The sequence below is a fragment of the Mangifera indica genome, chromosome 18 (genome assembly GCF_011075055.1).
Source record: "Mangifera indica cultivar Alphonso chromosome 18, CATAS_Mindica_2.1, whole genome shotgun sequence".
NCBI lineage: Eukaryota > Viridiplantae > Streptophyta > Magnoliopsida > Sapindales > Anacardiaceae > Mangifera > Mangifera indica.
Window position 1 is genome coordinate 1,092,214 of NC_058154.1, and position 20,353 is coordinate 1,112,566.

Sequence of the window (20,353 nt, forward strand, 5' to 3'; positions counted from 1 at the left end):
TCCCTGTCTTGGCTAGCCAATGCGAGTATTTGATCCTAAAAATTAGAAATGGTGGTGCAACCATCCACAATTTTGAATATATAATTAGATATATAGATAATATGTATTTATATAATTAAGAGTTATATGATTTTTAATTCAAAATTATTCGATTAAATATTATATTATTTTTAATTCAAAATTATCTTATCAAATGATGACGTATATATAATTATTAAAACAATAATTCAGCTTGGGTGGGGATCTTTGGAGTTGTAATTTTTAGTAATGGATTCTCACTTCATTCTCTTTTTTAATAGAGAGGGCAATTCAACTACTAAATACGATCCTCGGCTCGTCATTTTCTAAATGAGAAATTTTTTTTTCAATAGAAACAAAGATAGGGATTTAGATGACTGAAATCCTCACAAGTAAAAGGGAATGTGAGACGGGGATAAATATATTCTAGCCATTTTCACCTTTATCTGATTTATCTCTTCTCTTATATATCTGTGAATTTTTTAGTATTGAAATATCTTTAAAAGTTTTGATTATTATAAATATTTTTAATACATAGTAAACATTATGTTATTTTAAATAAATTTTTCTTGCAAAAATGGGGTAGGAAAAGAGAGAGAAAATTTTCCACTAAAAGGGGTTGGGGATTCTTTATCATTCCTATATTGGAGATGGGATGGGGTGGGAGAATAACTTTTCCTACAAAGAAGAAAATTAAGGTTACAACCGCTCTTCAACCATTATCATCCCTCTGTATAATAATTTGAATCTTAGTTAATAAAAATGTAAATTATTCGCATTCCTATTTAATTCGTATTTTAAATATATTGTTCCAAATTTTTGAACTTAAAACTTATTAAATGCATATTTTATATATTTTCCGTATTAAATATGTAATTTTGTTACATTTTCCCATTTTTATGAACTTTTTAAAGTACAAAAATACCTCATACATTTTTACTTAATTATCATAATGTTATAAATATATAAAACGAAAAACCCAGTTTTTTGTCATCAGATTAAATCTTTAACCTCTTACGATAATTTTTTATGATAATTGAATTGTGATTATATATTATGTTATATTAGATTTAATAGTCAATTAGATATTTTATATTTAAATTGTTAATCATAAAATTTATGAAAAATGTTAAAATTATTATTGATATTATCGTATTTTTAAAAACATATTATTAACGATGTGTCATATTAAATTCATATATACATATTTTATATCTTTTTTATATCTAAATTTTACGATTATTTTATAAAAATATTTTTTATTATTATCATATTATACTTATATAATTTTTATTTTTTTTCTTATAAGAAGTTAAAAATATGTGCAATCTTTTATGTTGGGCTGCCACATTGAAACCCAACCAGAAGCAATTCAAGCCCGACGATTCTCCCTCGCAAACACCGACTGTAGCTGGCGCCGCCAAGGTTGGCCCTCCCTGAAGCACGTACACGGAATCAACCACTAATTTGTGAACACGTTCCAAATAAGATTCGCGAACAGCTGTCACCACTACAGGTTCTTAAAATGCCGCGAACTCCACACAGCCGCGTCACTATAGTACATCCCCAATTTTCCCACTCTCTCGCCAAATATTCCAATATTCAAAATCCTTCTATTTAATCCCCCTCCTCCAATTTCCAGCTCTTAAGTTCAACGAGGCCAACTTTCACCACAACAAACGTTAACACGTCTACCTGTTTCATCCAACGGCTGAGAATGGAAGAAGATGAAGGTTGCACCACTCCGAAGCGTAGGATCCCCGCGGCGGTCGTTTGTCCACCACCACCTCCAAGGAAGAAACCAATGACTGGTAACAAACGAGACCCGCCGAAGAACGGTTTTTTTCACTCCCCTGATCTTGATGCTTTGTTTGCGATGCCAGTAATAAGGCAAACTTGTGCTTAGGTTAATCTTTCTGGTTTCCTTTTATATCGTTCGTTGCTTATTTCTTATTCTCTAGGTAGTGTAAATAATCGGTAGTGAAATTGAACGAAGAAAATAACTTGTTATTCAAAGATAAATTCATTTCTCAATAGAAGAGATTAGTTGTTTTTGTTTTTTGAAATTGTTTTCAGATTCCTCCATTGTCAGGCAATGATTTTATCACTCAGCTGGCAATGGCTGTGATTTGAAAATTTATGAGATAGCCTTTAGCATCTGAGCAAAAAAAAAAAAAAAAAAAAAAACTCATTTATAAGAACATATCATTACAATAAACATCTTTGACACGGATTCGAAGCTGACACTGAATTTCAGAATCAAATTTATCTCCATTAATGTCGCAGAAAAATAGAAAAAGGGGAAAATATATAGAAAAATGGGGAGGCTGAGAAACGGTTATTTATATTATTGATATAATAATATTTAAAAAAATAAAATAATTAATTTTTAAAGCAATAGTAAAGGCGTAATAGGATAGGAGTATCATGGTTTGTTTGAAGGGAGACACAACAGGAAGAATTTCATATTCCCTTCTTCAACTACAATATATTAAAGGCTAAATATCCTTTCCCGCCCAAAGTTTGCTGAAATGAAAATGCCACCCAGGCCAAAGGACTCATTCCCACCCAAAGTTTACTCATTTATCAAATTCGCACCTTTTAGCTTTAAAAAATTTAAACACCTATTTATTTATTAAATTTTGTTGTTATTGTTAAGGATAAAATCATTATTTTAAGATTTTATTTTAAAAAATTATAATTTATTTTTATTTCCTATTTTAGTTTTTAAAATTAATAATTTTTTTCTAATTTAATTTTAAAAAATTACTTTTTTTAATCTATACCATCTAGAATTTTTAGATTTTTATATTAACAATCGTCCTCTCACGATTCAAAATATTGCACTAACCCCTTCAAAAATTCATTCCCTCTTTTCCATGATTTATTCTACGTGCGTTATTAACCCCACAAACAACATATCCTCTCCCTATTTGATGGTTTCCATGTTAAAAACCATTGGAGAGGGAGAGAAAGTGCCGCAAGAGTTAGTAGTTGGGAAGAATGGTTGTTGGAAAGAGAGAATGAATTTTTGGGGTGTAAGTTTAATGTTTTGAATTTTGAGAGGACGACTGTTAACTCTAAAATATGGAAATCTTAGGAACCCTATATGGTGGGGTGAAAAAGTAATTTTTTAAAATTAAGTTAAAGGAAAAATTGTTAGTTTTCAAAACTGAGGTGGAAAATGAAGATAAATTATTCATTTTTTAAATAAACTTTCAAAATGATGATTTTACCCTTGACGGTAACAACAAAATTTAATATATGAGTGAGTTTTTGAAAGTTAACGGGTGAAAATTTGAGAAAATAGTAAATTTTGGATGGGAATTTGAGAAAAGAGTAAACTTTGGTTGGGATTAAGTTCCTCACCTTTCCACCCATTATATTTCAAAAAGCTATATTACCACCCTCATCCTAATCTACTGGTGATTGTTTCTTGAAAATGATTGTTTTGCTTTTTATTAAAATTGTAAAACTATTATTAACACTTAACATAAATATTAAATTATCAATACATTTTTATAAGTTTAAAAATTTATTATTTAGACTTCTAAATTATAGAAAATTTTAATCAAATTAAAAATTTTGCATTTTGGTCTTTCTTAAAAAGTGTAAATGTTTTTTAAAACTATCGAGGAGTATATTAAAATTTTAAATATTTTAAAAACACTCTTAAAATTTTTAAAAATTTGATTACTCCTAAAGTTTTGAAAAAAGAAAATAGATTAAAAAAGGAGAGAAAAGAAAAATAAAAAAATTAAGGACAAAAAGAAAAAATTATATAAAATGAATTTTTTATTATTTCACTTAATTATATTTATCAATGAATTTGATTTTTTAAAATTTAAAAAATGAAAAATTGTTATTTTTGCCAACCTTTGATGCAAAATAGTTTTTGGCCTTTATTAAATTTTAAGCAAATTTGTGTAACAAATTTCTGGCCCAATTGTCAACCAACAGACAATAGTCCCTATGAATTTATGTTTCAGGTTTAGACAGGTCACAAGACGACCAATGAAACTTGGACTCGTTGAATCAAGTTGAAGGCCTGTAAAAACGATATCTGAACCCTATTGACATTTCTCTTTCATGGAAAAAAACGGTGTCGTAAAGGGGGCAGATATCAGTCCTTTTCAAGCTGGGCATAAAATCTGACGGCACATCGTTCTCTCTCAACCAGTTGGTAGAGAGAAACTGGACGATGATCAACTGATTCACTTACCAAATTTGAAAGTAGTTTTAGTGGGTAAGATGAGAAATTTAGAATAAGAGTTTAAATTCTCTCTAGTACTATTTTAAGATAAAATTTTTAAGTTACCTGTTTCGATGGTTATAAGATCGAACACGTAACTCAGATTTTACTTATTTAGTATAATTAATTTAATCGCAAAAGTAATTGGTTTGATCCAAATATGGTTTTCTTTTATATATCAAACGGAGGTCCGACGTTGAACAGTCGCTTATTTCTGTTTCTGTAGCTGATTTTCCACGCTGTCTCGAAGAAGTTTGCCGAGGAAATGATTGAAGCGAACTAACAATGGACGTAATAAGAATAGTTTAATTCAAATAAAGTTTTCTTTTATATATCAAACGGAGGTCTGACGTTGAACAGTCGTTTGTTTCTGTTTCTGTAGCTGATTTTCCACGCTTTCTTCGGCTTCTTCCTCAGCTTTAAGGCCTGGGTCTACAGTCTCGAGGAAGTTGGCCGATGAAATGATTGAAGCGAACTAACAATGGACGTAATAAGAATAGTTTGATTCAAATAAAGTTTCCTTTTATATATCAAACGGAGGTCTGACGTTGAACAGTCATTTGTTTCTGTTTCTGTAGCTGATTTTCCACGCTTTCTTCGGCTTCTTCCTCAGCTTTAAGGTCTGGGTCTACAATCTCGAAGAAGTTTGCCAGGAAATGATTGAAGCGAACTAACAATGGACGTGAAACTACTGGTGATTTCGTAGTAATTTATATAACGTTGCTTGCATGAAAATTATATGATATGGTGTGTGTTTTTTCTTAGTTTGAAAGACAAAAATGTTGAGAAAAGTGTCAATTTTCAAGGCTTTAAATTGAATTTATGTTAGGAAAAGTAGGTATCAGAATTTATTTTCCTAAACAAACATAAAAACATAAAACAAGCACGTATGTGAAAATGGCATATAGTTTGAATCAGTAGAGTTCTCGAGATTAATTACATTGGAGTGATAGCTTTTTCTCTCCTGGGATATTTTTAAATTATGACTTTCAATGAGAAAAAAAGTGTATTATTATCTAGGGTTTTAAGTCTGAGCTCGAAGGAATCCAGAATAAACTTAGTTTAAACAAGTTTGAGTTTGAAAATTCAATATTTTTAAACATAAACTTTAGGGTGTTTAGCTTGTCAAGTTCGTAAACTTAAAAAAATTGATACAAAAGAATGTTGTTTTGATCAATATACATTAAAACAATATTGTTTTAATAATGAATTAAGTTAAAAGCTCGATTTGCACTCAAATTATTTTAAAACAAGTAAAGCTCGAGGTCATTTGAAGTGAGCTTGACAAATCCTAGTTAGGTTTTATATAAATTGAGCTGAGGTCAAACTCGACTTAGTTCAAATCTAACAGTAATATTATCATTTCAAATAGCAAAGTTAGCCAATATATAATAAGATATTAGACTTTTATTAAATGCGTAATAAACTGTAAAACTCATATTAATATTATCTATCTAAAATATAACTTTTAAGTGTATTAAATTTATCATTATTTTGTTATTAGAGTATTTAATTTATAATTAATGTTAGTCATTAGAAACTACCTCGAACATACTGTGAGAAGTGTCTTTTCCTGCAAGTACCCACTTCTCTAAACTCCTCCATTTCCAAACTTGGATCCATTAATCCTTAATATATGTTAATGCAAACTGCAGGAGTTTAGAAAATTGGCCAAAAAGAAGAAAATTTTTTATATTTCTCATATGGGAAAGAGCTTACATTAATTAATAATGTAGTTAAGATAGAGTTAATTATAATAAATGATGGTAAAAATTCAGAAGCACTTAATGAGAGCCAAGCCAAGACAAGTTAACTGTTTTTTGCTAAGTTCATGGATTACAACCTGGAAAATTTGGTAAATCTGAACCAATTAATTATCTTAATTAAGTTGCCCAATTAGAGAAGGTCTTTCTGGTAATCAAATGATCATTCAGGCATTGGTTAGGGAACAGTCTTACTTTATCAGCACTCTAAAGTTAAGGTCGACCAAAAACAAAGCGGAGGAGACCATTTAAATTCTACATTAAATCCATCAAATTTTAATTAATTTCACTAATTAATCATAACCCCTTTGCCCAATCTTCCTATATATTAATCATAACCCTCCCAATCTTCCCTTATATTTTAAGCATCATTTCTCCTCTTCATATTCACTTCACTTGCTTTGCTTTTTTCTCCACACTATGAGAACCTCTTATCTTCCTTCATGTGCTTCAATGGCTGCTTTGCTCTTTGGTTTTTGTCTGGTTTCTCTATTGCCAGAGCTTGCAGCAGGCATAACAAGACACTATACTTTCAATATCATGTACCAAAATGTGACAAGATTGTGCCACACAAGGAGCATTATCAGTGTGAATGGGCAATTTCCAGGGCCTCGGCTGGTGGCGCGAGAAGGTGATCGAGTCATCGTTAAAGTGGTTAATCATGTATCAAACAATGTCACCATTCACTGGTATGAACCTGCATTTCTCAAATGTGTTAAAATTGTGCTATTCTGGTGACTTAAGTTGTGGTTGTTTTGTTTGAGCGAGCAGGCATGGAGTTAGGCAGCTGACATCCGGATGGGCTGATGGACCTGCATATATAACACAATGCCCCATTCAGACTGGCCAATCCTACACTTATAATTTCACCATTATTGGACAGAGAGGAACTTTGTTATGGCATGCTCATGTTTCATGGCTGCGAGCAACGCTCTATGGACCCATCATCATCTACCCAAAGCACAATGAATCCTACCCATTTCCGAAACCCCACAGGGAAATCCCCATACTTTTTGGTAAAAAAAAGTTAGAATGTTTCCTGTATTTAATTTCCATGAATTCGGAGATTTTATTGACAGATTATATGCATTGGAATTATAGGAGAATGGTTCAATGTAGACCCGGAAGCTATCATTACCCAAGCTCTGCAAACTGGAGCAGGGCCAAATGTTTCTGATGCATACACAATTAATGGTCTTCCGGGGCCACTTTACAACTGCTCTTCTCAAGGTGAAAATCATCTAAACCTGAACGTCTGAGGTTTCCAGGGCCTTTGTAATTGTAGGGGTTGACTGATAATTGATTTTAAGTGAGATTTTGTTTCTTGTTGTAGATACATTCAAGCTGAAAGTGAAGCCTGGAAAAACCTATCTTCTAAGACTGATCAACGCTGCACTCAACGACGAGCTCTTCTTCAGCATTGCTAATCACAGTGTCACCATCGTTGAAGCTGACGCCATTTATGTCAAACCTTTCAACACAGACAAGCTCCTCATAAGTCCAGGCCAAACCACAAACGTTCTTCTGAAAACCAAGCCATATTTTCCCAATGCCACCTTCCTCATGGAGGCCAGGCCTTACTTCACCGGAATGGGCACAATTGACAATTCCACCACTGCCGGAATCCTCCAATACAAGCCACCATCAAATCTCTCATCCTCCAAAAATTTACCTCTATTCAAACCAACTCTCCCTCCTATAAATGCCACTAGCTTTGTAGCCAACTTCACCAGCAAATTTCGTAGCTTAGCTAATGCTAAGTACCCTGCCAATGTTCCTTTAAAAGTGGACAAGAAATTTTTCTTCGCATTGGGACTTGGGACAAATCCATGTCCCAAAAACACAACTTGCCAAGGACCAACTAATACAACCAAATTTGCAGCTTCTGTTAACAATGTGTCATTTCTCTTGCCTTCTACAGCTATTCTCCAAGCTTACTTCTTTGGACAAAACAATGGTGTATACACTACAGATTTTCCCGTTAATCCTCCGACTCCGTTCAACTACACGGGGATGCCACCGAATAACACTAATATAAGCAATGGCACAAGCACTGTGGTTTTGCCTTTCAACACAAGCGTGGAGCTGGTGATGCAGGGCACTAGTATTGTCAGTGCTGAGAGTCACCCTCTTCATCTCCACGGGTTCAACTTCTTCGTCGTTGGAATTGGTTCTGGAAACTATGATCCTAATAAGGATCCTAAAAACTTCAATTTAGTTGATCCGGTGGAGAGAAATACTGCTGGTGTTCCTGCCGGTGGTTGGATTGCCATTCGCTTCTTCGCCGATAACCCAGGTACAATAATTTGCAGGAAAAATAATCCATGGTTTAATCAGTAATTCTCTCTTACATGATTCCACAATTTTTATTTTTATTACAATTTTAAACAGGGGTGTGGTTCATGCACTGCCATTTGGATGTACACACAAGCTGGGGACTGAAGATGGCCTGGATAGTTTTAGACGGGCCACTACCGAATCAGAAGCTACCACCGCCGCCGTCTGATCTTCCCAAGTGTTGATCTTCTTAAGGCTCGACTGACCATTACTGGTCCAAACCGGCAAAATCTTTTTCTGAGTGTTTTTACATCATAAATCCCTTTTTCTTAACTTAATGACTCTGTAATTATTTTTTGTGTGCGCTTCGTTAATAAGAAATGAGAAAGCTTTTTATGCCTGAGATTATGATTGTGTCTGTGGACTATAAAGCAGTTGTAGTGTTATTGTTAGGTGGAATGATTTCATAAATTTTAAGCTTTGTTATGGACCCAAACTATGAAAAAGAAGCACTTTTTACAAGCACTTTGAGTCTTGTGATAGCAGCACCTGGCTTGAATACTTAAAAAAGGCCAAAAAGGTACGCCAACTGAAGACTGGTTTCCATCTAGCTTAACATAAATCTAACATTTAAAAAAAAAAAAAGCAGTGTAAACTTTATAAAGGTTGCTCTTGTTTGATTGAATCTCTGAAAGCATAATCCATCATTTTCAGCAGTAGCAGACCCAGATGCCCTTTGTATCTATCTTATCATATTTGAATTTGGTAGAAAGGAACCTTAAATCAATCAAAAGGTATTCTAGAACTAACTGCTGAAAAAGCAGGCCATATGCAAATGCATGGAGTTAGCCCAAGTCACTTACCTTTAATAATTCATATACAAAAAAGATTATGAATAATAAAACAGCAATTCACATGGGGGGGGGGGGGGGGGGGGGGGGGGGGGGGGGGATGTGGGGGTGGGGAGGGAGACGAAAAAAAGACAGAAGAAGAAAAATCTTAAGTATAAGCAGAATGATTGAATAAACTCGCCATTAAAACGGTCACAAAATAAATAACAATATGCACAAATCAAACGAAAACAATGTCAGTGATACATCCAACGGGAAAAAACTGATCATGACAAAATTGGCCTTGAAACTGAGTTTTCCCATCTTCACAAATAACCTTCTAAATGAGGATTGGTCGCAATTAGGAATACAAAATATAAGAGGTTGAAACGTATCTTTAATCAAAGAATTAGTAGTAAAAGAAATACTAAAATGATAAATATTTAAAGTATACCACCTAATTTCTTATAAATTGATTCATTCAAGCAAAACTAGATCACAAGGTCAGAGCTAGATTGAGTTACCTCACAAATTTATTGGGAAAGCCAGAAGTTAGCCATTTACAGATTTTGACTAGTCACATTAGTCAAATACAACAAATAGCTAGAAAACATTATATACATTTTAGAAGTTCATGTTCTTGTACCCTCTGCTACAGCATAAGCATGGAAAAATACTGTTCAAATTCTTGGTCAATAGTTGGTTTTCGCTTGCCTTGCTGAGTGTCTGCAATCAAAAAAACATTGCATAGCTCACTCAGCAAATGAATAAAAAAGGAATGATCTACTGTGCTCACATTATTTCACAAATATATAAAAATTGATAAGAATAACTGAATTCACAGGCCTGCCATTTTACTTGCAAATCACAAGTGGCATGGCTCCAATTTATATCTTTTTCTTATTCTCATGCATAAAGGTTCTGGGCCAAGCAAAATTACCTTGATCACTGCTCCGTCTTCCAGAGGAAAGCACATATATATTTGGATTCACCTCATTGGAGTAGAGAAAATCTTCGATTTCCTTATCCAAGGCCATGATATCTTTATCATGTTCATATCCAGAGTAAAGATGGTCGTTATGGCCTCCATATTCTAGAGGCTCCTCAATGTTTTGAGTATTGTGTATTCCATCAACATAATGGGAGGGGTGGAGCTTTTCACCAACAAAAGTAAACCGACCTTTGCCAACATCTCTTGCCGCTGATGTATCTTCCGAAGAACAACAGTTTTCTTTGAAACTGCTGGAGCTCCAATTATAAGAAGATGAAGAAGGTGTAACCTGTGGCCAAAATTTTCCATTCTGAGCTTCAAATTTAGATTCACCCTTTACAGACATTGCAGAATCAGAATCTTCTGCAAAGCTGTTGCTATCTTTTGCTGATTCTTCTTCAGACCCATCATCAGTGGTCTCCGCCTCTGCAATTTCCTTCACCATATTCTTATGGAAGTCTTGTACATCTGGGTTTTCATCAAATGTAGAGACTGATTTAGATTGTAAGCTTCCATCCCAGCATTTCTGCTTTGCTACAGGTAAGCCCAATTGCTCAGCCTGGAACTTCCTTTTCTTGTTCAGGTCGATAACATTGATAGCATGTTTTCCATTAAGGTGGAAGCTGAAAATTGTTGTAGAAAATAATTAAAAAAACAATGGTTAATAAGAAGTTGTAATGTAAGGGTGCAAGGTGTTAAAAATTGCGATAAAAATGGAGAAACTCAAAAAGATGGTCTCTTAGTCCTCTCAATCTCTGCTTAAGGTTTGGAAACAACACCAAAACCTAACACGGTCAGAAAACCCACATTGTTCATACCTATGTAGAGCATAATGACACTATTCTGAAGTTAGTTATACTTCTAACTTCAACTGACAGTGTAAAAAGAAGATTATTATAAAAAATGCAAGAATTCTGAAGATGTTAAGCCTTTCAAATCAAACAGCTACAACACACTAACAATAACAGGCAAGAATGTTTGTTTTAAAAAGCATCGACTCCATAGGTTAGGCTATAGTCTTGGTGGTCCACAAAGTGCATGAGTTGTCACCAACTATGAGTACACAATCACTCAGAAATTTTTTTAGCAAAAGCTTATCAATGTTGTGTAGTGAGAAAGTAAAAATAATCTAAATTGTAACCAGCAAGTTCAATTATCCTTGTTGAAGCGTAAATAAATGTGACAAAAGGATGGAAGGAGGTCACAAGAAGGAATATTTTGGTCTTTAAACTTGAAGCAAGACAACCCATTTGATTCAATTCTGATTCCAAAAGATTCTCTAGAACTGAAAAATCACCCAAAAAAAAAACTTGTTTCCAACTAAAGTGACTACAAGGTTACAGAGGAAAGCATTAAAAACAGTTATGACAAACTCTAAATGCAATCGAATAGATTCCTCCTGTAATTACTCTTCCAAACAAACAGAGAAATATTTTAATAGGACTTCAAACATGGTAAAAAAGAAGAAAAATATCCCAAAATATCTAACATTGTCACTAACAACTAACACTTTGAATAGTTTCCGAAAAAGACAGTCTAAATAGCTACTAACTCGATCAAGAACAAATAACCAGCTGGGTTCTTCCTGAAGCACAGAAAGCAGAACAAAACATGAACTTATCTTAACTACAAATACGTGAATCAAGCATAGAGATCTGATAATCAATCCATGCAATCACACTTCAGTTCAGCCCATGAAGCTACTTACTATTTACATACAATTTCAGCACTGAAACATTCTCCAAAAACGCCACTATTCTCCAACTTCTAGTTTCATAAGGTTTCAGTCACAGAAAACACAAACAAACTGGCATCAATCAAATCTAAAACATCCCTTTTTTACGACACAAATTACTCAAAAGCAAGCTAAAGCTTAAATAACAAAAAAACCCAGAAGCAAAAACCTGTAAAACTCTGATGGGTCGGCGTCTTCTAGTTCCATTCGATTCAGAGAAGCTGAAACCCGGAAGATGAAAAGGGAACCTGCAACTCCAAGAAAAGATAACTCTCATTTGTTTATGTAAGATGAAGCTTTTGAGGAGCGTGGGAAGCACTGACTAATAATACTACAACAACTCGCCCCTGTCGTACGTTGATTAGTCGGACAAAGGCCACACCTGCTTCACGTGACTTATTCGGAGCTGTCATAATAAGGGACCGCACCATTGATGCTTTATTTTAGGAAGATTATGGAAACAGGCGCCTCAGATTTATCCACACTGTGGTGGGCGGGTTTGGGTGGTGTATGGGTTGGGTCAGTGTGGCTTGGGAATTTTTTCAAGCCTAATTGAAAAAAAAATTGAAAATTTCTAAATTCAAGAAACTATTTTAGTTTTTAAACTAAATTAAAAAATACGTTTAGATTATAACTTAAATTAATTAAAATTATTTATTTATAAATATATATTATTTAATAAAATTTATAAATTTAAAAAGAAAAATTATACACTTAATTATTTATTGGCAAATTTTATTGAATATAATTGTATATATGTATCAAAAAATATGATTTACGGTTTAATTTAAAAATTACTCAAATTATAACCCAAACAAAAAAAATAATTTAAAAATTATTTAAACTAAATAAAATCATAATTTTAAAAAAAATTAATTTAATTTTATAATTTAAATTGAAATATGCACACTGCCAAGTCGGGCTCATGTATCAGCCTCTTCAACAGAAACTTCCACAAATTATGGAGCGAAATAGAATTTGGTCAATCTGGTTTTACTTAAGTACAAGAAGATTAAAGAAATTAGTTATTTGAAGATTTAATTATGTTAAACTAGTTAATTATATAAAAAATAATATTTAAAATAATTTTATATAATTTACCGTTAAATATATAATTTAAATTATTATAATATGAAAATAAATTTAATTTAATTAATATATTTATATTTAAAATTAATATAAAATTTTATTTGATCCAACCGTTTGAATTATTTAATTCAATCTAATTTAATTTTAAAACAGTTTTTTAATAAATTGAAACTGTTTTTTCTATCGAACGACAGTTAAACCAGCTAGCCTAATCTATGTTTTTAAAATTTGCAATAAATTTTTAATAGTTGGTAATAGATATTAGATAGGGATCAAATTGTTACTTTTAAATTCTAATGGGCTCAGGGACCCCTATTTTATAAAAGAAACCCAGAACATCAACCAGCAAGAGAAGATGAGAAACATATTGGTCCCTCCATTATCAACCAACATTAAATGTTGATAAAATCATGCAACAAACAAGTCACATCCATGGATGAAAACAAAACATTTAAGGACGACAAAGTTTACAGAAGATTTGTTTCGTTCAGGTTAAAAGGATTACAGTTATATTGAGGAAAGGATAGCTCAATCTAGCCATTTCTGCTTCCTTCTTGTACATCATGTATCAGTTGGTGGCCGTATCTGTCAGCAAACTCTATACTTGAAAATCAAAATGAAAATTAAAATGAAAATGAAAGTACCCGTCACATCGGCTGTAGAAGAAGACTATCTTACAAAATGCCGCCTCCTCAACTCAACTACCTTGCAATAGAACACTTACAAATGTCCCAGACTGATCATCATGATCTTGCCGTCTGCCTGAATCCAAAACAGAATAGCACACAAGTTAAGGCACTAGAAAGAAGCTGGGAACATTATCAGATATTGGCATTCACCCAGCTTTTGATGGTTAAGAAGTTGCAAATTTTGTTACTTCCAATGGGGATGTCAGGCCAAGCAATCTTCTAACTATTTTAGCACAGATGCACCAGCTGCATTATCATTGGTAGTGCGGAATTGGAGACCAGAACCAATATGTCTTGATGTGGGACACACCCAGCTGAAGATACTTGGACCAAGTACCTGAAGCATAGAAATCAATTCATATAATGGATATGCACAACAAATCAGAGTGCACAGACTGCATGACCACACTTTCAAATCCAGATATAACGATTCTGTAACTTTAACTGCCTAATCCCCTGGGTAGTTGCAAGATCAAAGTAAAATGGAAAGTATTCATCTAGAGCTTTGTGGGCAAATCATTCAGGATGGAGCTCAATTAGAATGATGCCCAGCCAAAGTGGTCAAGTGACATGCAGCATGGCATCACCAGCCAACCACTCTAGGTATGCTAAACTGGTCAAGCCACACAGGCCTGCCAATCTGCCACAGCACACAAGACAATTAGGTAGATTGTAACATTCTCTTAAAAAAAAATTGAGAAATATAATACAGCTCAACATGGGACTTATTTGCCCACTTAACCCAATAATTTTGAAAGTCATGAACCGCAAAAATACATGATATAGCAGCATCTCTGAGTTCCAAGAAAGCTTGGTATTGCAAATATTGCAACTTGGTGTTCAAACATATTAAGTGATTTCCCTCATGATGCACTTGAACCAGAGCTGTGAATGTATTCTGGACTTAAAACCAGGAAAAGTAGATCAAACTTGCACCAAATCATCATACTTTTCAGTTGCTGGACGGCTTTCATGACAATTAAGTGAGCTAATACTTTTAAGGAGGAAAAATAGAGCATGGCCACGCAAAATCCAAAGGGAAAAAAGGCCCAATGGTACAGAAACTAAAATCTAAATTCTAAAAACTCCTCAGATTCATCAAAAGCAGATATAGGGGAATAAAAAATACAATATTCAGACATTAAGTGAAGTGATACTGTAAATATATCACCCAAGGAGGTGGAGCAAGACACTTACAGTTGTCAGATTTTCATAGACACCCAGATCATAAGGATGCTTATAAACATGCCACCTTTCGCTGCAAGCCACAAAGCTCTCACTCCTTCATAATGCTGCAAGAAATATTCTCAGTGAGGAAATATGAAAATGATCCTAGTAAACAGCAGACCAAAAATCGGAAACAAATTGGTGACCAAGCAAATGAACAACATTGGCGAAAATTATTCTAATAACCTCTATAGTGGTTTTGTTTTGCAAAATGAGGTAGATATGCCAACCTAAAAGAACAGTCAGTGCCACACTTATGGGGACTAGCAACAGTCCAGAAATGACCTGAAAATGACAGATGATGAGCACAATAACAAATATTGGAGGTTCAAACTCAAACAAAACAAAGAATCGCTAAATTACGTAAGCAGTTCTGATGGATCCTCTACTTTGTTCCTCATCCTTGTGAGGATCGGTAGATAGGCTACCCACAAGCAAAACCTGAAAATTCAAAAGAAAAAGAAAATGGAAAATAAATATTCAGTTCTAAACTTTCCATCAGTAAGAACACAAAATACAAATACAGGATAGGAGCAAATAATAAGAGCGTCAATTAATCGCAAAGAAAATATCCAGATCACTTTATTATAAATATTTATGACATACCAGTGAGTAGATGCATGCCACTACGGCATACAAAACAAAGATGAAGAAGACTTTATAGTTTGCATGACCAACGCAATTACTTATCCAAATGCAATGGTGGTCCTTAAAATCAAGAGGCATTACTTTAACACATTATCCAGGACAGTTGAAGGCATGTACGATAACATAGATCAGACATACCATTCGCAGAACACATCTTTTGCAAACACGGCAATGATGTGCACGAGGAGGTTTATAGTGGGAACACTTTTGGCAATACCTCAAATCTCCTCCCTGCAAAAAGATTACAAAGATAACTATACCATGCTAACCAGAGTTCCAACTACTGGATTATGCTCTAGACAGCCTGCAATTTTTTTATATATTTTCTATTTTAATTCTTGCTAGAAAGGAAGTTCTTTCACTTCGAAATCTGAATAATATAATTGATTTTGCTAGAAAACAAAAGTGTTTGATAAAAATAGCACATTGCATTAACCCCAAATAGTATGTTCAATCAATATGCTTGTAAAAGGAAAACCAGTTGATAACGATACTCATTATTTGTATGACTACTCACATCAATTTTATATAAATCTACTGAAGGACCCAAGGAACAGGAAATTCCTCATAAACTAAATTTCATTTCTCGTTCAATCAAGCATATAAATTCATAAGAAAAACCTAAAGGATATATACTACACATGACAGCATAGGTGCAGCAAAACATTTTAGTTTAAAAGTATATCCAAAGAACAGTCCCACAGAACATTAGAGCAACGCCTAACACTACTGCATTGATTCTGTTCCCACAGAGTAGTTACTCACCTTTCGAGATAAATTAAAAAAAAATCAAGAGGATTGCATATTTAACCTAAGACAATCACTTCAGCAAAGGTAATACTCCCCAGAATCAGGAAAACAACTAACCAATATTAATTCATGAGTTACCTCAATGAGATAGGTTCAATTATTTGTATTGTAGATAGAATGAAAAAAGAGTTTATTTTGGAGAATAATCATGATCATAGTAGAATGGATGATAGAAAACCCCAATGATGACAGCTCCTCTGATTCTTATCTTTTCATAACATTTAAGGCGATGTAAAGAAAGAATGAAAGGAAATTTCCACGGGGCATAAGTTCTGCTGGCTGACTTTGTTGACATAACCAAGCCAATATATAGAAATTTCACAGGTGCCAAAATGAAAATATGATATTTTAAGCATAACAATAATAAACCAAACTTTTTAGTTTTAAATGAGAATCATTGTGGGTTGGTTAATAGAGCCACAGAATTTGAGGAAGTCAATTAATATCCCAAACATGAAATTTTGATGGATATCAATACATTTAACAAGAGATAAATTCTGATCAATTTAATGGAGTGAATGAGAAATGTTTAGCTCAATTTTTCACACATGGACTCATCAGCATTTAAACTCTCTGACAATGCAAATCCAAAGAAAACCTTTCAAAATGATAAGACCAAAAGTCCATTTAAGGAAATGGCTATTGACTTTAGGAAAATAAATTTTTGATTTGTTTTATTCTAATGTTCATACATTGTGATCAGTCGTAACCCCTAATGCTATCATGCTTTATACACCTTAATTGTCCAAGACGGAAACTCAAGCAGCTATCCAAGACAAAGGTGGCACTAAGATCACAGCAACAATAACATTATTGAGGGCTAGAACTACCATTGATCAAGTCATAATGATTATAGCTAAAAGCATCAATCTACCTCCAATACTTGAGAGACATTTTACTAACTCTATTCTATAAAAAATAAACGAAAGGAAATCATGAAATGAAAATTATGAATTCTTTCCATTAACATGTGGGTTATCCCTAAGGGCAAAGTGCTTCTCTCGATTATCAACAGGGTAATGTGATGATGAATACAAATTGATTAAATATTATTCTTTTATGGCTACAACAATTATACTCTCTAAATGCATCCACTTTTCTTAACCTTCGCGTTTGTGCTACATCAATTTGTACATTAAAGTTTGTATGCAAAGTTTATAAAATTAGTACTATACTTTAGTAATTGCTACATCGGAACAGAGTGCAAGGCAATAAAACCGTAACCTAAATATAAAATTTCCAGTTTGAACCCAAAATTTTACATTTGGAACCACCGCAGTAGTCAAAACTGTCTAAATCCCAAACAAATCCCAAATTTGGTTAGCACCCATCTCTCAAAACTGCACAACCGGTAGAAGTTTAACCAGACCATCATTTCAAAAAACTCAAGAAAAACAATCAAGGCACATGTTTTCTCGTATCTCGCACCCCAGATCAGCTAATACAAAAGCAAAAATCAAATCATATCAACTCATTAATCAATAATATAATTAAAAAGATTTATAAAAAAATTCCTTTACATTTATACAACCAAAAGATAGAAACTTTCATGAAAAAAATAAGTAAAATTAAAATAAAACTCTATTTACACAAATATAAAGTTCAAGGAAAGCTTAATGTACCTTGCGCTTGATCTCATGCATTGTGTTTTGATCATCTTCAACATCGGGCATATAATTGGAGGGGACCCGACCCGGATCCCTAAGGACAGCGACAGCATAGCTGAACATACACATAAGGGCCAAGGAGGTGAAAACGACGGCGTTCATGATGCCAGGAGAAGACATGAGACCGAACCATTGATCTATAAAAATGAAAACAGTGGTAAAGTATACGTAAGAGATGACCAAAACGACGACGGTCACAGGTAGAGAGAAATTGACGCCTTGCTTCATTGTCTTTGTGACGGAGCCACCGGCGCTGAGAAACGACGGCGTCTCCGTGGAATTTTTTAAAATGAAGGGGAAACAGCAAAATGATTTAGAGCCGGTGACGGGTACTATTCTAAATGGTATTTCAAAATTTTACTTGGATGGTCTTTGATTTTCTTTATTTTACGCAAATGCCCTATTTTAAGACAAGAATATACATGTAATTGCAACCTGCCATTTAAAATAATAGTCAAACCGTTAAACTGATTGTTGAATTATTTAAAAATAATTTTATTAAATTATCTATTAAATATATAACCTAAATTATTTTATTATATAGATAAACATAATTGTATAGAATAACTGTTTAAAATAATATACGAGGTCTTAGGTTTAAATCTTAATAATGAAATTTTTTTTTTTTTTGACATAAGCAACATGTCAAACTCGGGTTTAAGTTTAAGTTCTAATAATGTTTTTTTTTTGTTTCTTGACATAATCAACGGGGCAAACTTGAGTTTTTAATTTATACAATGGCTCGAGCTATTTGATTCAATTTGATTTACTCTAATCTAACTTTCAAAATGGTTTTTCAATAAACCATAATTGTTTTTATCTAATGGATGACAACTCAACCAATCAGATTGATTGATCATTTTGGTTTTCAAGGCCATGGTTTAGGGGTGGATTCGAGCTAGATTGAGCCCAAACACCTATGACTTGAGTTTGATTTGAATAGAAAAAGATTCGATCCTAATTCACTGAGCTAAAATTAAGTCCAACTCAAGTTCGTTTTAGATAAAAAATAATTCAGCTCGATTTAGTTTGAGTTTAATCCGATTTCATAGTTCAAATTAATAATTCGATTTTGTAACTCTGTTTGGCTCAAATTAATAGTTCGAATAGATAGTTCGAATGTATGACTCGGATTTATGACTCAAGCTCGTAGTTCATTGATAAAACGATATTATTTTATCCAAATAATATTCAAAATATCTTATCTGAACCAAATCGAGCCACAAATTCATACTATTGAATTCAAATTGATTTGAGTCATAAATTTGAATTACTAATTTGAGCCAACCACTTCTCAGCTTGAGTTCTGTTCAAATTAAAAAACAAATCAAATCTTTCGATTCGAATTTAATTTGAATATAAATCAAATCTTTCGATGTGAATTTAATTTAAATTTGAATCAAATGAACTAGAGCTAAACTAAATTGAGCTGAATTGATTTTTGAAGATTGAGCTAGCTCTGATTAAATCCAGACCTACCATGGTTCTTTCACAGCAAGACCCCACATATTTCTTACACCCCGTAGTTTCATTAATATACCCACTAGTTGACTAAGCTAAATGACACTTTCACACGTAAAAGAAGACCATCCATCTCAGCTTCCTTCTCAGAAGAAAATGATGGATGAAATCCAGCATGAATGAGAGCGGGATGATTGGATGGAGAGAAAATGATATAAGTAGAGCCACAACAAAATGGGCGCATTTCTTGGACCCCAATGACTGCCTGTCATTGCTCCAACGACAGAGAGTTGCAGACTAATTGTCTTAATCTAATTTTAACGTTATTGCTTGGAAATGATGCCAGCTTCCTTCGCATGTTTTTCAAGTCACATTATTGAAATTAACATACAAGTCAAATCATGGCTAAGTCAATAAATTGGTTCATCTGGTTGTTCAGGATAAGGAAAGAAATTTTGACTGAGTCAGAAAATAAAATAGCCTGTTTTATTAAAGGTATTTGTGAAGGAAATGGATGGATATGACACTAATAAGGGAAATTTATGGGCATGATTGTCTGGTAATATTCAATTTCCTACCATTGGTACTTGTCAATCAAGTCAAAAATGAAATGTTTACACTTATACTATAAGATACGTATATTATAATATAATATGATACAAATAAAAAATGATATGTATCATAATTAATATAATACAATGAACATATCATACGATACGATATATATTATTGATACAGATTGATATACTTTTTTGAGAAAATAATAATATTGTAGAGGTATATATGAGAAATTTTAAATTTGTATAAGTGTTTTTGATACTTTTTAAAATGATGACATATCTATTATATTTTTTTATTATTTTATTTTTTAAAAGTTGTATCATATGATACTTGAT

At 33.1% G+C, this 20,353-nt stretch overlaps 4 protein-coding genes across 4 annotated transcripts; 2 read left to right on the forward strand and 2 right to left on the reverse strand.

Moving 5' to 3' along the window:
• Nucleotides 1-1,585: 1,585 nt before the first annotated feature.
• Nucleotides 1,586-2,079, forward strand: LOC123202389 (cyclin-dependent protein kinase inhibitor SMR4-like). Its single transcript, XM_044618309.1, has one exon. It carries the CDS (start codon nt 1,736-1,738, stop codon nt 1,922-1,924), a length of 189 nt encoding a protein of 62 aa, XP_044474244.1. The 5' UTR covers nt 1,586-1,735; the 3' UTR covers nt 1,925-2,079.
• A 3,957-nt stretch (nt 2,080-6,036) lies between these two features.
• On the forward strand, nt 6,037-8,713 carry LOC123201844 (laccase-17-like). The gene is made up of 5 exons (XM_044617409.1): nt 6,037-6,722; nt 6,805-7,049; nt 7,135-7,263; nt 7,367-8,329; nt 8,425-8,713. The coding sequence occupies exons 1-5, from the start codon at nt 6,454-6,456 to the stop codon at nt 8,553-8,555; spliced, it is 1,737 nt and encodes a 578-aa protein (XP_044473344.1). The 5' UTR covers nt 6,037-6,453; the 3' UTR covers nt 8,556-8,713.
• Nucleotides 8,714-9,582: 869 nt separating this feature from the next.
• Nucleotides 9,583-12,258, reverse strand: LOC123201846 (protein FAR-RED-ELONGATED HYPOCOTYL 1-LIKE-like). Its single transcript, XM_044617411.1, has 3 exons — nt 12,036-12,258; nt 10,081-10,754; nt 9,583-9,866 (listed from the first exon to the last, which is right to left on the reverse strand). The coding sequence occupies exons 1-3, from the start codon at nt 12,071-12,073 to the stop codon at nt 9,793-9,795; spliced, it is 786 nt and encodes a 261-aa protein (XP_044473346.1). The 5' UTR covers nt 12,074-12,258; the 3' UTR covers nt 9,583-9,792.
• Nucleotides 12,259-13,311: 1,053 nt separating this feature from the next.
• On the reverse strand, nt 13,312-18,372 carry LOC123201845 (probable protein S-acyltransferase 16). The gene is given in 8 exon segments (XM_044617410.1): nt 13,312-13,981; nt 14,842-14,891; nt 14,894-14,936; nt 15,058-15,156; nt 15,235-15,312; nt 15,478-15,579; nt 15,658-15,750; nt 17,952-18,372. Coding segments are annotated over 8 exon segments (852 nt in total). The 5' UTR covers nt 18,225-18,372; the 3' UTR covers nt 13,312-13,867.
• Between the last annotated feature and the right edge of the window lie 1,981 nt (nt 18,373-20,353).

Coding starts and splice junctions, on each gene's coding strand:
- LOC123201846 (XM_044617411.1), bottom strand. CDS start 12,073: ATGGAACTAGAAGACGCCGACCCATCAGAGTTTTACAG. Junction 10,755..12,035: donor GACCCATCAGAGTTTTACAG/GTTTTTGCTTCT, acceptor AACAATTTTCAG/CTTCCACCTTAATGGAAAAC. Junction 9,867..10,080: donor AAGACGGAGCAGTGATCAAG/GTAATTTTGCTT, acceptor TTTTGATTGCAG/ACACTCAGCAAGGCAAGCGA.
- LOC123201844 (XM_044617409.1), top strand. CDS start 6,454: ATGAGAACCTCTTATCTTCCTTCATGTGCTTCAATGGCTGCTTTGCTC. Junction 6,723..6,804: donor AACAATGTCACCATTCACTG/GTATGAACCTGC, acceptor TTGAGCGAGCAG/GCATGGAGTTAGGCAGCTGA. Junction 7,264..7,366: donor TTACAACTGCTCTTCTCAAG/GTGAAAATCATC, acceptor TTCTTGTTGTAG/ATACATTCAAGCTGAAAGTG.
- LOC123202389 (XM_044618309.1), top strand. CDS start 1,736: ATGGAAGAAGATGAAGGTTGCACCACTCCGAAGCGTAGGATCCCCGCG.